The sequence below is a fragment of the Trachemys scripta genome, chromosome 2, assembly GCF_013100865.1.
Source record: "Trachemys scripta elegans isolate TJP31775 chromosome 2, CAS_Tse_1.0, whole genome shotgun sequence".
Taxonomy (NCBI): domain Eukaryota; kingdom Metazoa; phylum Chordata; order Testudines; family Emydidae; genus Trachemys; species Trachemys scripta.
In genome coordinates, this window is record NC_048299.1 from 120,889,574 (window position 1) to 120,904,152 (window position 14,579).

At 44.0% G+C, this 14,579-nt stretch overlaps 1 protein-coding gene across 1 annotated transcript in view; it reads left to right on the plus strand.

Moving 5' to 3' along the window:
* Positions 1-14,579, plus strand: part of SLC12A7 (solute carrier family 12 member 7) — a 324,374-nt gene that overhangs the window by 256,798 nt on the left and 52,997 nt on the right. The window contains exon 18 of the mRNA XM_034761495.1: positions 12,552-12,747. Within this exon, the coding sequence (XP_034617386.1) occupies positions 12,552-12,747 (196 nt within the window). The remainder of the gene's footprint in view (positions 1-12,551; positions 12,748-14,579) is intronic.

The window sequence follows — 14,579 nt, forward strand, 5'->3', positions numbered from 1 at the left end:
AGTTGTAAGTCAGATTACTTTTTACTATGCCATTCAAATATTGCTCTAGGAAAATATGTATGCATTGTATTTGGCCATGGAACAATCCTAATATTTTACTTGGTTAAAACATACAGTGGAAATCAAATTCTTTTATATAACAGTTTTTAAAATGCTATTTTACAAAATGAAGAAATCTGACTAATCTGGTAGATCTTTGAAGTGACCAGGTCTTCATTCCTTAGGTCATTATAATCTTCCTCATGTAATAGGAAGTGATATTGTCATTCTGGTTGTGAAACCTAAGGAAGTAGAAGGATATAAGTTGGCTGTGAACAGTGTCATCAAGCAGGGGCACCGGAACAGAGAGGGCCAGGGGCTATGGCCCTCCCACTTTTCCCCACAAGACCCCACCCCTTTCCTGTCTTCTTCCCCCCCAAGCTCCTGCCCCCCTGCCAGGCCAGCAGCTGGTGGAGCCCAGCTGGGGAGCCTGGGCAGTTGTGGTCCGCATCAGCTCCTCACACTTGCCCTCATGGCTCTTACCCCAACCCGGCTCCAGCCGAGGGGTGGGGCCTTTGAGCTGCAGCCTGGCCATAGTAAGAACCACGCAGGCAGTTGTGGGGAGCTGGGGTGGACCATCCATCTGCTAGCAGTGCAAGGAGGCTGAGAGCAGCCTCCACCCAGGGCAGGTGGAATATCCGCACTGGCTCCCCACAGCTGCCTGTGCTGCTCTTACTATGGCTGGGCTGCGGCTCCAGACCCCATCCCTTGGCTGGAGTCAGGCCAGGGTAAGAGCTGCATGGGAGCCTGGGTCCTTCTGCCTGCTCTGGGCAAGGGATCCAGGGGGCAGGGACATGGGCAGGGGACTGCTTTCGGCTGACCCCGTCCCCAAGAGGGGCGGGGCAAGACTCCCTGGCCCGGCTCTGGCTTCCGGCTTGGCCGGGGGTGGGGCCTTCTGGGGAAGAGGAGGGGCATTGGGGAAGCGGCAGGGCCTCAGGGAAAGAGCTGGAGCAGGGGCAGGGCCTCGGAGGGGCAGGAGGCCCTGGCCCCGCCACTTTTGGGAAGGCTCTGCCACCCCTGCCATGAAGGGAATTAAAGCACAATACAGCAGGGATATTCAAACCCTGAGGTACAACTTCTCCCATTACCATTCATTCTGAAAGAAGCAGTGATTTTTCAGAGAGAGATATTACACAATGTAGCACCCTATTTCTGATTGACTGCTATATGCCAGGTTGAGGCATCACCATGGGCAGCTGTCCATCATTGTAGCTTACACTCCCACTGAGGAAATTACAGATGTTAATAAAGATGAGTTCTATCAGTAACTAGCAGCAGTGACGCAATCCATTCCTTCACATGACAAACTTCTTATACTCAGAGATATGAACTTTTCACCAAGTTGCCCCAGAAATGTCTTCAAAATTATTCTTGGGCCATTTTGCTCTGGAACTATAAATGATAACTCTAGAAGATTACTCTCCTTTTGCTCTTCTCACAATATTATCATCACCAGCAGTTGGTTCAGGCACTTGGGATCCTGGCTGTCTAACAATGGCTGGATGAGGAAGGAGTTGGACCATATCTTGGTCTGGAATCATAATATAATAAGCATAATAGTGGGTCTACAGAGGTTCAAAAGCCCTGGTAAATACTGACCATCATCTCCTTGTTGCTAAAATGGCAATTACTCCCTGATTTCAACATAAGAGCATGCCTGTTATGATACATAAGGCACAATGCATCTGTGAAAACTCAGCGCTTGCTAACAAGTACTCTGTCACAGTGAAAGATAAATTCTATGCACTTGGCACTCTCCTGGATGACATAGTATTAGCCTGGACTGCCATAAGCACAGTTATCCAAGAAGCTGTAAATGCCATCCCACAATCAAAACGCTACAAGCAATACTCGGCTATCCAAAGAGACACTTCAAATTTTGCAAAAGAAATCTGAGGCCAGACAGAGCCATGATGACACTGAATGTAAACATTTACAAGATAGTTTACAAGTGAAAGCAAAAGCGGATTGTGAAGCTTATTTTGAGAACATGGTAGAAGAGGGAATAAAAGCTAATAAATTACAATCTGCGTTCAGAGCTATTCAGCCATTTTGATCCAAAACTGGGCTTCGCGCAGGTCTGTGCTGGTAAACAAGGTTGATGGTAGCCATCTGTCTTGGATGGTTTAGACACAACATATCCTGCATCTTTGCAGAGGGTTAGACTAGATGACCCTTGAAGTCCTTTCTAACCCTATGATTCTATAGTATAACATTCTTAACCCAAGAAGAAATGCAGGGACAGAAAGAATATTATGAGTCTGCACTTTACCATCCTGAAGAGACTTCATGTCCAGATCTGGATCGTTTAGCAGTAGATATAATCCCTAACCCCAAAAAACTGTGTAGATGCACCTACATTGGAAGAGGTTCTCTCTGTCATAAAGAAACTGTGAATGCTGCCAGACCTATAACACCTGAATTTCTCAGGCACGTTGTAGAGCCCATAAGTGTAGCATTACACCAACTTTTTTTAGGGCTAGGACTACTGGGAAAGGTACCAGCAGATGGAAGAAGAGGGATCTTTATCCCACTCTATAAAGGGAAAGGCCTATGCATGGAGTGTAGTAGTTATAGGCCAATAACGCTGCTCTCTGTGCCTGAATGAATCTTCACACATGTCCTATTCACCCAGCTCCAGACTCTCCTTGTGAAACTTCATTCCCCAGAAAAATTGTGTTTCACTGCTGGGTGATGTACAATGGATATACTTGCTCTCCGTCTTTTATCTGAGATCCATCTTGAATTTAACTGGCCTTTCACAGCAGCATAAGTAGACCTACAGGCAGCTGTCAATAAAGGTTCCTTATAGAAGGCCCTACAAGGCATCATCCAAAATGAGGCAGCTGCCGTTGAGCTAATGGTTTCTTGGATAGAAACAAAAAATGCAGAATGTCAGCTCAAAAGTTGTGATACAAGACATCTTTATTTCCAGACAAACCATAAAAGTAGTGGATGACTTTATCTCTCTAGGCAGTAAACTGTCATCAAACAGGTGCAGCTAGCCAGACATCCTAAGGAGAATTGATTTAGCAGCCTCAGCTATGAAAGACCTGATTATGGTCTGGAACTGACAGGAGGTGAAACTATGTACAAAAGTATGGATTTTTCAAACCTGCATACTTCTGATCCTTTTATATGGGATCTGAAATTTGGACATTGCTTAAACAAGACATCAGGAGGCTGGAGTCATTTCATATGCATTATCAACAGTGACTACTGGTATTAGTAACGGGGATGGATTGTTGAGAACTCACCTCGAGAGGATTGAAGTCATCATTGGTCACTGCTGGATGACCCCTTTTGCTCATATTGCCTGCATCAGCTGCAGACTCCACATACATTGAGCACTGAAATCAGACTTGAAATCAGGAGGGGTCAACAGACTGCCTGGTCAACAGACTGGTGGTGGTCATGCCATCTCCCACAATTAACCTGGCAGCACCAGATCAGTAATAATCTAGTGATGCTCTTAGATGCCTGGAATAAAGCGGTACAGCGTGGTCATGGACATTTGGCACTACAGACTTCCACTGTGTAAGCATGTTGTTGTTATTACATACATGTCTTAGAATCACTGCATGGTTTTCCATCCACATGTTCTTAAAACAGTATAGAGTCAACATCCTCTCCTATGCAGATGGAGTTTTTGGTAGATGGGTATCATTCAACATAGCGTTCCAGTAACCATGAGGTCCTTGTTCACTTTTAAGTCATTAAATTGAACCCTTTCCCTCTTTTAAAATGATTTACAGTTTTCTACACTCACTATGAAGATCGCCTATCATGAAGGGTATGGAGAAAGGAAAATTCTATCTCACCTGCAAATATTCTAGAAAATTCCATGTCCATCTAACTCCTCCTTGGAGGACTGCTTATGTCCAGAGTTTTTCTAGCTATTAGCTTGTTAACACACTCTTCCATTTCAAATTATTTATCCAAAATGTCATACTATTTCATTAGAGAGACAAAGTGGGTGTGGTATTATATTTTATTGGACCAACTTCTATTAGTGAAAGAGACAAGCTTTCGAGCTTACATAGAGCTGTTTTTCAGGTCTGGAAAAAGTACTCAGAGTGTCACTACTAAATACAAGGTGGAACAGAATGTCAAAGAGCTCTATGTAAGTTCAAAAGCTTGTCTCTTTCACAAAGAGAATTTGGTTCAATAAAAGATATTACCTCACCCACCTTATCTCTCTATTATCCTCAGACCAACACGACTACAATAACACTGTAAATGAAATGTCATATCAGAGCTCAGCAGCAAATGGTTTGAACTAAATAGCACTTTTTCACTTTTATGTAGTTTACAGCTTTGGAAATTATCTTTTTGGATTTTTCTTGCTGGGAGGTGATCCTAAATCCAGACTCACAGCAAAGATCTGTGCTGCCTCCAGTTGTCATCGAGACAGGGAAAAATCCACTGCGAAGATGGTTTGATATGGAGGGTTCTAAAAAGAACATTTTACAGATCATAGAATCATAGAAGATTAGGGTTGGAAGAGACCTCAGGAGGTCATCTAATCCAACCCCCTTCTCAAAGCAGGACCAACCCCAACTGAATCATCCCAGCCAGGGCTTTGTCAAGCCGGGCCTTAAAAACCTCTAAGGATGGAGATTCCACCACCTCCCTAGGTAACCCATTCCAGTGCTTCACCACCCTCCTAGTGAAATAGTTTTTCCTAATATCCAAACTAGACTTCCCGCACTGCAACTTGAGACCATTGCTCCTTGATCTGTCATCTGCCACCACTGAGAACAACCTAGCTCCATCCTCTTTGGAACCCCTTCAGGTATAAAATCCCCCCTCACTTCTCTCTTCTGCAAACTAAATAATCTCATTTCCCTCAGCTTCTCCTCATAAGTCATGTGCCCCAGCCCCCTGATAATTTTTGTTGCCCTCCGCTGGACTTTATCCAATTTGTTCACATCCTTTCTGTAGTGGGGGGCCCAAAACTGGACGCAGTACTCCAGATGTGGCCTCACCAGTGCCAATAGAGGGGAATAATCACTTCCCTCGATCTGCTGGCAATGCTCCTACTAAGATAGCCCAATATGCCATTGGCCTTCTTGGCAACAAGGGCACACTGTTGACTCATATCCAGCTTCTTGTCCACTGCAGGGCCGGCTCCAGGCACCAGCCAAGCAAGCTGGTGCTTGGGGCGGCAGCTTGTAGGAGGTGGCATTCCGCCCAATCCTTTTTTTTTTTTTTGTTCCGCTCTGGCCGCCCTATAGGGGGCAGCGGCGTGGAGGACGGGAGCGCCCTGCAGCAAGCCCGGCAGGGCAGCCCGCGTCCTTCCCTCTCAGCCGAGCGGAGCAGTGCGGAGCCCTCCTGGCAGGGGGCACGGTGGGAGGGGCCGCGTGGCAGCGCCCTGCTGAAGCCCTTGCCGCCCCCCTTCTCTCTCCCCCCACTCCCTCCCCCTTCCCCCGCTAGCCGGGCACATCTGCAGGGCACGGAGTCCTCCTCCACCCTGGCTCCGTTTTTTTTTTTTGCTTTGCTGTTCTGGCCGCTGCAGTTTTTTTTTTTTTGGGGCTTGGGGCGGCCAGAAAGCCAGAGCCGGCCCTGGTCCACTCTAATCCCCAGGTCCTTTTCTGCAGAACTGCCTCTTAGCCAGCCTGTAGCAGTGTATGGGATTCTTCCATCTTAAATGCAGGACTCTGCACTTGTCCTTGTTGAACCTCATCAGATTTCTTTTGGCCCAATCCTCCAATTTGTCTAGGTCACTCTGGACCCTATCCCTACCCTCCACCATATCTACTTCTCCCCCCAGCTTAGTGTCATCTGTGAACTTGCTGAGGGTGCAATTCATCCCATCATCCAGATCATTCATGAAGATGTTGAACAAAACCGGCCCGAGGACCGACCCCTGGAGTACTCCGCTTTATACCGGCTGCCAACTAGACCTGGAGCCATTGATCACTACCCATTGAGCCCTACGATGTAACCAGCTTTCTATCCACCTTATAGTTCATTCATCCAATTCATGCTTCTTTAACGTGCTGGCAAGAACACTGTGGGAGACCGTATCAAAAGCTTTGCTAAAGTCAAGGTATATCATGTCCACCGCTTTCCCCATATCCACAGAGCCAGTTATCTCATCGTAGAAGGCAATCAGGTTGGTCAGCCATGACTTGCCCTCAATGAAACCATGTCAACTGTTCCTGACACCTTCCTCTCCTCCAAGTGCTTCAGATTGGAGCACTGCTCCATGATTTTTCTGGGGACTGAGGTGAGACTGACTGGTCTGTAGTTCCCTGGATTCTCCTTCTTACTTTTTTAAAGAAAGGCACTATATTTGCCTTTTTCCAATTGTCCAGGACCTCCCCCGATTGCCATGAGTTTTCAAAGATAATGGCCAATGATTCTGCAGTCACATCAGCCAACTCCCTCAGCAACCTCGGATGCATTGCATCCGGCCCCATGGACTTGTGTATGTCCAGCTTTCCTAAATAGTCCCTAGTCCTTAACCTGTTCTTTCACCACTGAGGGCTACTCACCTCCTCCCCATACTGTGCTGCCCAGTGCAGCAATCTGGGAGCTGACCTTGTCTGTGAAGACCAAGGCAAAAAAAAGCATCGAGTGCTTTACCTTTTTCCACATCATCTGTCACTAGATTGCCTCCCACATTCAGTAAGGGTCCCACATTTTCCCCCTTCTTCTTGTTGCTAACATACCTGTAGAAACCCTTCTTGTTACCCTTCACGTCCCTTGCTAGCTGCAGCTCCAATTGTGCTTTGGCCTTCCTGATTACACCTCTGCGTGCTCAAGCAGTATTTTTATACTCCTCCCTAGTCATCTGTCCAAGTTTCCACTTCTTTTAAGCTTATTTTTTGTGTTTAAGCTCACCAAAGATTTATCTGTTAAGCTAAGCTGGTCGCCTGCCATATTTGCTATTCTTTCTGCACATCGGGATGGTTTGTTCCTGTGCCCTCAATAAGGCTTCTTCAAAATACAGCCAGCTCTCCTGGACTCCTTTCCCCCTCATATTAGCTTCTCAAGGGATCCTGCCCATCAATTCCCTGAGGGAGTCAAAGTCTGCTTTTCTGAAGTCCAAGTTTTGTATTCTGCTGCTCTCCTTTCTTCCTTTTGTCAGGATCCTGAACTTGACCATCTCATGGTCACTGCTGCTCAGGTTGCCACCCACTTCTACTTCCCCTACCAATTCTTCCCTGTGTGTGAGATAAGACAGAGTATTTCTTTCTGCTTACTTGGTTGAAGTTTCCTTATGATTTTCATTTGTAGCTTCATGTAGAGTCCTATGTGTAGATCCATGTTAACACATCAGTAATCTAATTGAATAATGAAAACGTGAATAATTGCCATGAGGTCAGCATATGAAAGAAAAGGTTGCAGCCTTCTTGCCAGGTACAAACAGAAAAAGTACTCTTGGTAGTGGACGCCAGATGGACTTCCATGAGCAACCAAGGATTTTATGTGATCCCCTGGTTATAAAATTGAATAAACAGCAGGTACTCTGTCCTTTAACTGTTATACTGTAATTGATCTCTACCAGTTCTTCCATTTGGCTTCCTTTTCCTATAGTAGAACCTCAGAGTTATGAACACCTTGGGAGTGCAGGTTGTTCATAACTCTGAAATCTTCTTAACTCTGAACAAAACATTGTGGTTCTTCTTTCAAAAGTTTACAACTCAAAAAACATTGACTTAATACAGCTTTGAAGCAGAAGAAAAATGCTGCTTTTAACCATCTTAATTCAAATGAAACAAGCACAGAAAGAGTTTCCTTACCTTGTCAAATATTTTTTTAACACTTTCCCTTTATTTTTAGTAATTTACGTTTAACACAGTACTGTACTGTATTTGGTTTGTTTATTTATTTATTTATTTATTTATTTATTTATTGTTTCTGCTGCTGCCTGATTGCATACTTCCGGCTCCAAATGAGGTGTATGGTTGACTGGTCAGTTAGTAACTAAGGTTCTACTGTATTTCAATTTTATCCAAGTTGAGTTTGTTAGCTAATTCTCATCCTGGTCCCAGTTCGGAGCATGACAGTCTGAATATTTATTTATATTTATGTTTATAAAACATATTCTACTTATACATTCTAATAGGTATTGGCACATTCTTCAGCTAAATACAAGTACTTCCTTCTGTTCACTTTTAGATGAACTGACCCTATTAATTTGTGTCTCAGTATTAAGGAGTAAATCTAATTTTCAGATAAAGGAGGTGATAATTATCTCATTAATTGGATTTCTTTCCATGTAGGCTCAAGGGTTTCATTATTCTTTGTCCTCTCTCATTTTTTCTTAATCTAATTTTATTTTGTGATTTGATAGCTGAAGCTAAATTTTCATGGAAGGAGTACAAAGAGCTTATCTTCAAAATTAATTGTAACAAGGTGCTGATTAAGATTTTTTGGATTTTTTTCTAACTGAGATTACTTGGGGGTCTATAATACAATGACGATGGAATAATGTCATTTAAAAAGAAATTCAATTACTGAGCTTACTGCCATATTTCAGAAACTCTAGGGGTTTATAAATCTTATTAAACGAAGGCTTCCACCCAGAACAACAGATGAATTTCTTCTAAAATATCTTAGTAAAAGCAATATGAAACTGAATTGATTTATCAATATGAAGTTTTAATGAATTTTTTCAGTGTAATGCGTTTTATTTTTTTTTATCTTTAAAAGAAAATATAATCTAGAACAGTGTTTCTCAACCTGGTAGGTTAGCACCTCTGTAAAGAGCACAGGGTATAAGAGAGGAACACTACCCTGGTCATTATCCACGATGTGATTATATTAAACTACTAGAATTATACAAAAATTAAGTATGGATATCACTTCTGATTTTTTATTTTAACCAATAAATACTGATAAAATACCCCTGAGATAGATAAAATATGAAATCTGTACTTGTCCAATAAACACTGAAAAAGGTCCAGAAATGGTTAATTATATCTATGTCTACAGAGCAGTAGTATACAGGAGTGTGATTATTAAAATACATTAATGTGTTAGCATTAAGTGATCTGCGTAGACTGTGCTTTTGCACCGAAGGAAATATTACAAAGAGATTATTCATTACAGTAATATATACTATATACTGTAATATTATACTGTGTATAATATACATTATTCATTAAACCCCCGATTTTTGACATCTATATAAAATTCAAAAATTGCTAAAAATGACCCTCCCCAAAACAGGATGAATAAACCCAGAAAAACAGAAGCTTTAAGTATGGCATAGTACATAGCATTGGTCTGATTATTTACTTACAATAAAACAGCTCAAAGTTTTCTTTTAAAAAGTCATTGCTTTGTCCTAACCTGGCAGAATTTGAAGCCAGATATAAAAATAACAATTTTAGGGAAGACTTGCTCCACTTGCATTCCTAAAAGACTCTCGGTATTTGTCAAACTTACAAAAGTATTCTCTGTAGACATCTGTCCTGTGCTGAGTACCTATTCCATAAATTAAAATACACAACAGGATGGAATGTAAAGGACAACTAATACACATACAAATAAATATTCACCAGACCATTATTTCACAAATGGTGCGTTGCGGGAAGGTCTAGATGGGTTTTGTGTGCCAGGAAGGTCTAAGCCCCATGCTCTCACTTCCTACAGGCAGCAGCACACAGGAAGCACTTCTGGGGCACAGGTAGGGCAGGATAGGCTGCTGAATGTCCATTTACTGGCTCCAGCCCCTTCTCCCACACTGGTTCTGCTGCCCAGATCACACTCTCACTTCTCCTGGGCAGCAAGAACAGTGTGGCGAAAGTAGCCAGAGCCAGCAAGTGGACAATCAGCCATAGGATTCCCAACTGTCCAATCACACAAACCCAAACACCCTGGCCCCACACCTGCCCCACCCCTTCTCCAAGGCCCCCCCTGCTCACTCCAGCCCCCATCTCTCCGTCACTCGCTCCCCCCCACCCTCACTCACTTTCACTGGGCTGGCGCAGGGGATTGGGGTGCAGGAGAAGGTTCGGGCTGTGGGCTCTGGGGGAAGTTTGGGTGTGGGAAGGGGCTCAGGGCTGGGACAGGGGGTTGTGGTGCGGGAAGGGGTTTGGGATGCAGGCTCCGGCCAAGCGGCACTTACCTTGGGTGACTCCTGGAAGTAGTGGCATGTCTGGCAGTGTCTCATAGGTTCAGGGGCAGCCATGTGGCTCTGTGTACTGCCCCTGCCTGCAGGCATTGCCGCCACAACTCCCATTGGCTGTGGTTCCCTGTTCCTGGCCAATGGGAGCTGCTGAGTCAGCTCTCGGGATGGGGGCAGTGCACAGAGACCCCGTGGCCATGCCTCCTCCTAGGAGCCTCTGCTGGACATGTTGCTGCTTCTGGAAGCGGCGCAGAGCCAGGGCAGACAGGGGAGCCTGCCTTAGGCCCGCTGGGCCACTGGACTTTTAGCAGCTTAAAATCTCCCAGATTGGCTTCAGTAGCCTCCAGGAGATAAAGCCTGATTTTGGGAGACTCCCAGTCACGCCGCGAGGGTTGGCAACTCTAAGTGGGAGTGATCGCAGCCCAGCCATGGGGAAAGAGAAGGGTCAGCTGGGACTGCAATAGGGAAGGGGCAGGGATAGGACAGCAATAGCAAGAGGGCTGGGGGAGCCGAGCAGGGGGCTTGGTCTGGGAATGGTGGAGCAGGAGGCAGGGATGGGTAATAGTGGATCCCCAAAAAAGACAAAATGTGGTTGGAAGGTCACCTTAGTAAGAAGTTTGGGAACCACTGCACTTGACTCATTCAGCCTTCAGCCCATCCCTTCTTATGAAGCACAAGAAAAAGAGTGAGCTTTGCAGCATACCTATGAGCTAGCAAATTAGACAATGCCAGATCGAGGTCAGGAGTGCATTCCAAAGTTAAGGAAACTTCATGGAGGACACCCTGCCAACAGGCTCTCTGTCATTTAATCAAGTGGGCTCCTGCTGAAGTGCCAGTGCTGATCTCAGTTGTGACCGTATGACATGGGGGAAGAGGTGATCTCTCAGGTGACTAAATCCAAAAATATTTAGGGCTTGATTGATCAAAACTGATTCCTTGAATTCTACCCAGAAGCTTATTAGAAGCCAATGTGGATCCCAGATCTTAGAACGCCTGTTTAATGTGTTTCCAACATGTAACTGCTGAATAAATTAATCATGGCATTCTTCATTAGCCTACACTTCTTATAGTTCTAAGGGACAGCCTAATGTACAGTGCATGATAGTTGTAGTCTAATATTGAGGTGACAAAACATGGATAATTATGACAAGGACCTCTTCTCATGAGGCACAGATGGAAAAAAGCTCTCTTGGCCACGTCAAAGTGCAAAGTAGAATCTAATAACACACCCAAATTTATGCAGATATGTTATTGAGGCAGTGTGCCCTTTATTTATAAGAGATGCCATAATAAATTCCTCAAAGTCTTTCAGCAGCTTTTCCCAGCCCACCAACAATATCTCTTATCTTGTCTGGATTAAGTTTCAGACAGTAAATGGAGACTTACTCCAGACATAAATCAAGAAGCCCCAATCCAAGCTTCGATTTCATTTTGACACTCGGTAATTCCATATCTCCAGCTGGGTCAGTTTTGGAGACTTAGAACTGATTACCATCAACATGCTGAATGCCTTTACAGCACATGCATCCTTATTAAGCCTCCCAACAAACTCATATACACATTAAACAAGAGCTATGACAATATAGACCCTGTGGCACTGCTTGGGAGAAGATATTCTGGGCAAAAGAACAATTAAAATTAACCTTTGTTAAGATAAGAATGGAACAACTCAAGTGAAGCTTCATCCACTTGTGCTATCATGTGCAAACAATTTAAGAAAAGCAGTGGTCTGAAAAGCTGCTAACAAAAATCATCAGCACAAACATATTGTCTTTATCTGTTGGTAGAAGTTAACACAACTAGTGCAGTTTCTACTCCATGCCCACAACTCAGTTGACTTGGAGGTAAGGAAATCAGAGGACTCTCAAAGCCCTCAGATTTGCACTGCTACAGCCTTCTCAATGACCTTCACCCTGAATCAGAGGTTGGATACTGGTCAATAGCTAACTAAATTGTCAATACCAGAAGTTGCTTTCTTGAGCATTGGCCTCACAACAGTTTCTTAAAGAGCTCCTGGCATCCTTCTCCATTTTCCAGAAATACTGGATATCCCAACCAGTACCTCTCTACAGGCCTTCACCAGCCAACAAGGTTATGCAAACAATGGCCAGCAATAGCCCACACCCAGCATTACTTATTATCAAATGCTGGGCAAAGTGACTCAAACACTGTGTGCTACTCATATTCCATTTCCCCTTAAGAAACAAAGACTTCTGTGTGCACAGAGTGATTTTAAAACTTGGGTTTTACAGTTATCATAGCACCTTGTTCATTCATTGGGTTGAGTGAATAAAACAATGTTCCTTGATGTCATATTCCAGTGTACAGCATCTTATTGGTGCTTTAGTGCAGCGATTTTCTATGGTATTTATAATTATTTCCTTTAATATATTCCCACATGTAATCTTCAATTTCTTATTTTTAATAGAATATTAAATCCTTAATGGGGGTAGAAAAGACCAAAGGATTTTGCCAAATTGTGGTATCTCCCAGTTTTAGAGATGGAATGTCCCATTTGATTCAGTCTGCTGGTCTGGGAGGGATGACGCATAATACAGTCCTGATGGCCTGGCCACAGTCATGGAAACAGACCGATAATCCTTTCTCATGGAAAAATTTTGTTGGTATGTATTCTCTTAGTTTTATTTATGCCATTTTAATGAAAATATATAATGGTAATGTATTTTAAATGTTATTTTGTAAATTTGTTACCTGGAAAAACAAATGTAAGAGATTTATATGTAGTTCTACTGTAAGAGCAACTCAGAATAGTAGGCTAATGTTCATAGAATCATAGAATATCAGGGTTGGAAGGGACCTCAAGAGGTCATCTAGTCCAACCCCCTGCTCAAAGCAGGACCAATTCCTAACTAAATCATCCCAGCCAGGGCTTTGTCAAGCCGGGCTTTAAAAACCCCCAAGGAAGGAGACTCCACCACCTCCCTAGGTAACGCATTCCAGTGCTTCACCAACCTCCTAGTGAAATAGTGTTTCCTAATATCCAACCTGGACCTCCCCCACTGCAACTTGAGACCATTGCTCCTTGTTCTGTTGTCTGCCACCACTGAGAACAACCGAGCTCCATCCTCTTTGGAACCCCCCTTCAGGTAGTTGAAGGCTGCTATCAAATCCCCCCTCATTCTTCTCTTCTGCAGACTAAACAATCCTAATTCCCTCAGCCTCTCCTCATAAGTCATGTGCTCCAGACCCCTAATCATTTTTGTTGCCCTCCGCTGGACTCTTTCCAATTTTTCCACATCCTTCTTGTAGTGTGGGGCCCAAAACTGGACACAGTATTCCAGATGAGGCCTCACCAATGTCGAATAAAGGGGAACAATCACGTTCCTCGATCTGCTGGTAATGCCCCTACTTATACAGCCCAAAATGCCGTTAGCCTTCTTGGCAACAAGAGCACACTGTTGACTCATATCCAGCTTCTCGTCCACTGTGACCCCTAGGTCCTTTTCTGCAGAACTGCTTCCTAGCCATTCGGTCCCTAGTGTGTAGCAGTACATGGTATTCTTCCATCCTAAGTGCAGGACTCTGCACTTGTCCTTGTTGAACCTCATCAGGTTTTTTTTGGCCCAATCCTCTAATTTGTCTAGGTCCCTCTGTATCCGATCCCTACCCTCTAGTGTATCTACCACGCCTCCTAGTTTAGTGTCATCTGCAAACTTGCTGAGAGTGCAGTCCACACCATCCTCCAGATCATTAATAAAGATATTAAACAAAACCGGCCCCAGGACCGACTCTTGGGGCACTCCGCTTGAAACCGGCTGCCAACTAGACATGGAGCCATTGATCACTACCCGTTGAGCCCGACGATCTAGCCAGCTTTATATCCACCTTACAGTCCATTCATCCAGCCCATACTTCTTTAACTTGGCGGCAAGAATACTGTGGGAGACCGTATCAAAAGCTTTGCTAAAGTCAAGGAATAACACATCCACTGCTTTCCCCTCATCCACAGAGCCAGTTATCTCCTCATAGAAGGCAATTAGGTTAGTCAGGCACGACTTCCCCTTGGTGAATCCATGCTGACTGTTCCTGATCACTTTCCACTCCTCTAAGTGTTTCATAGTTGATTCCTTGAGGACCTGCTCCATGATTTTTCCAGGGACTGAGGTGAGGCTGACTGGCCTGTAGTTTCCCGGATCCTCCTTCTTCCCTTTTTTAAAGATGGGCACTACATTAGCCTTTTTCCAGTCATGTTAGTCCCATTGAGGTCAATGAAAACTGGTGGGTGCTCAGCACTTTTGAAAATCAACACACTTTATTTAGATGTCAAAATATGAACTTCAAAGCCTAACTTTAGGCTTCTATTTTTGACAGTTTGGGCATAAATAATTACAAAATTGGCCCCTTCTTATTCAAGAAATTTACTACTTGTGTGCATTCAAATTCTTACCAAATTAATTTATCAGCCTTTACTCCTTTTAGCCTGCTGAGCCAATAC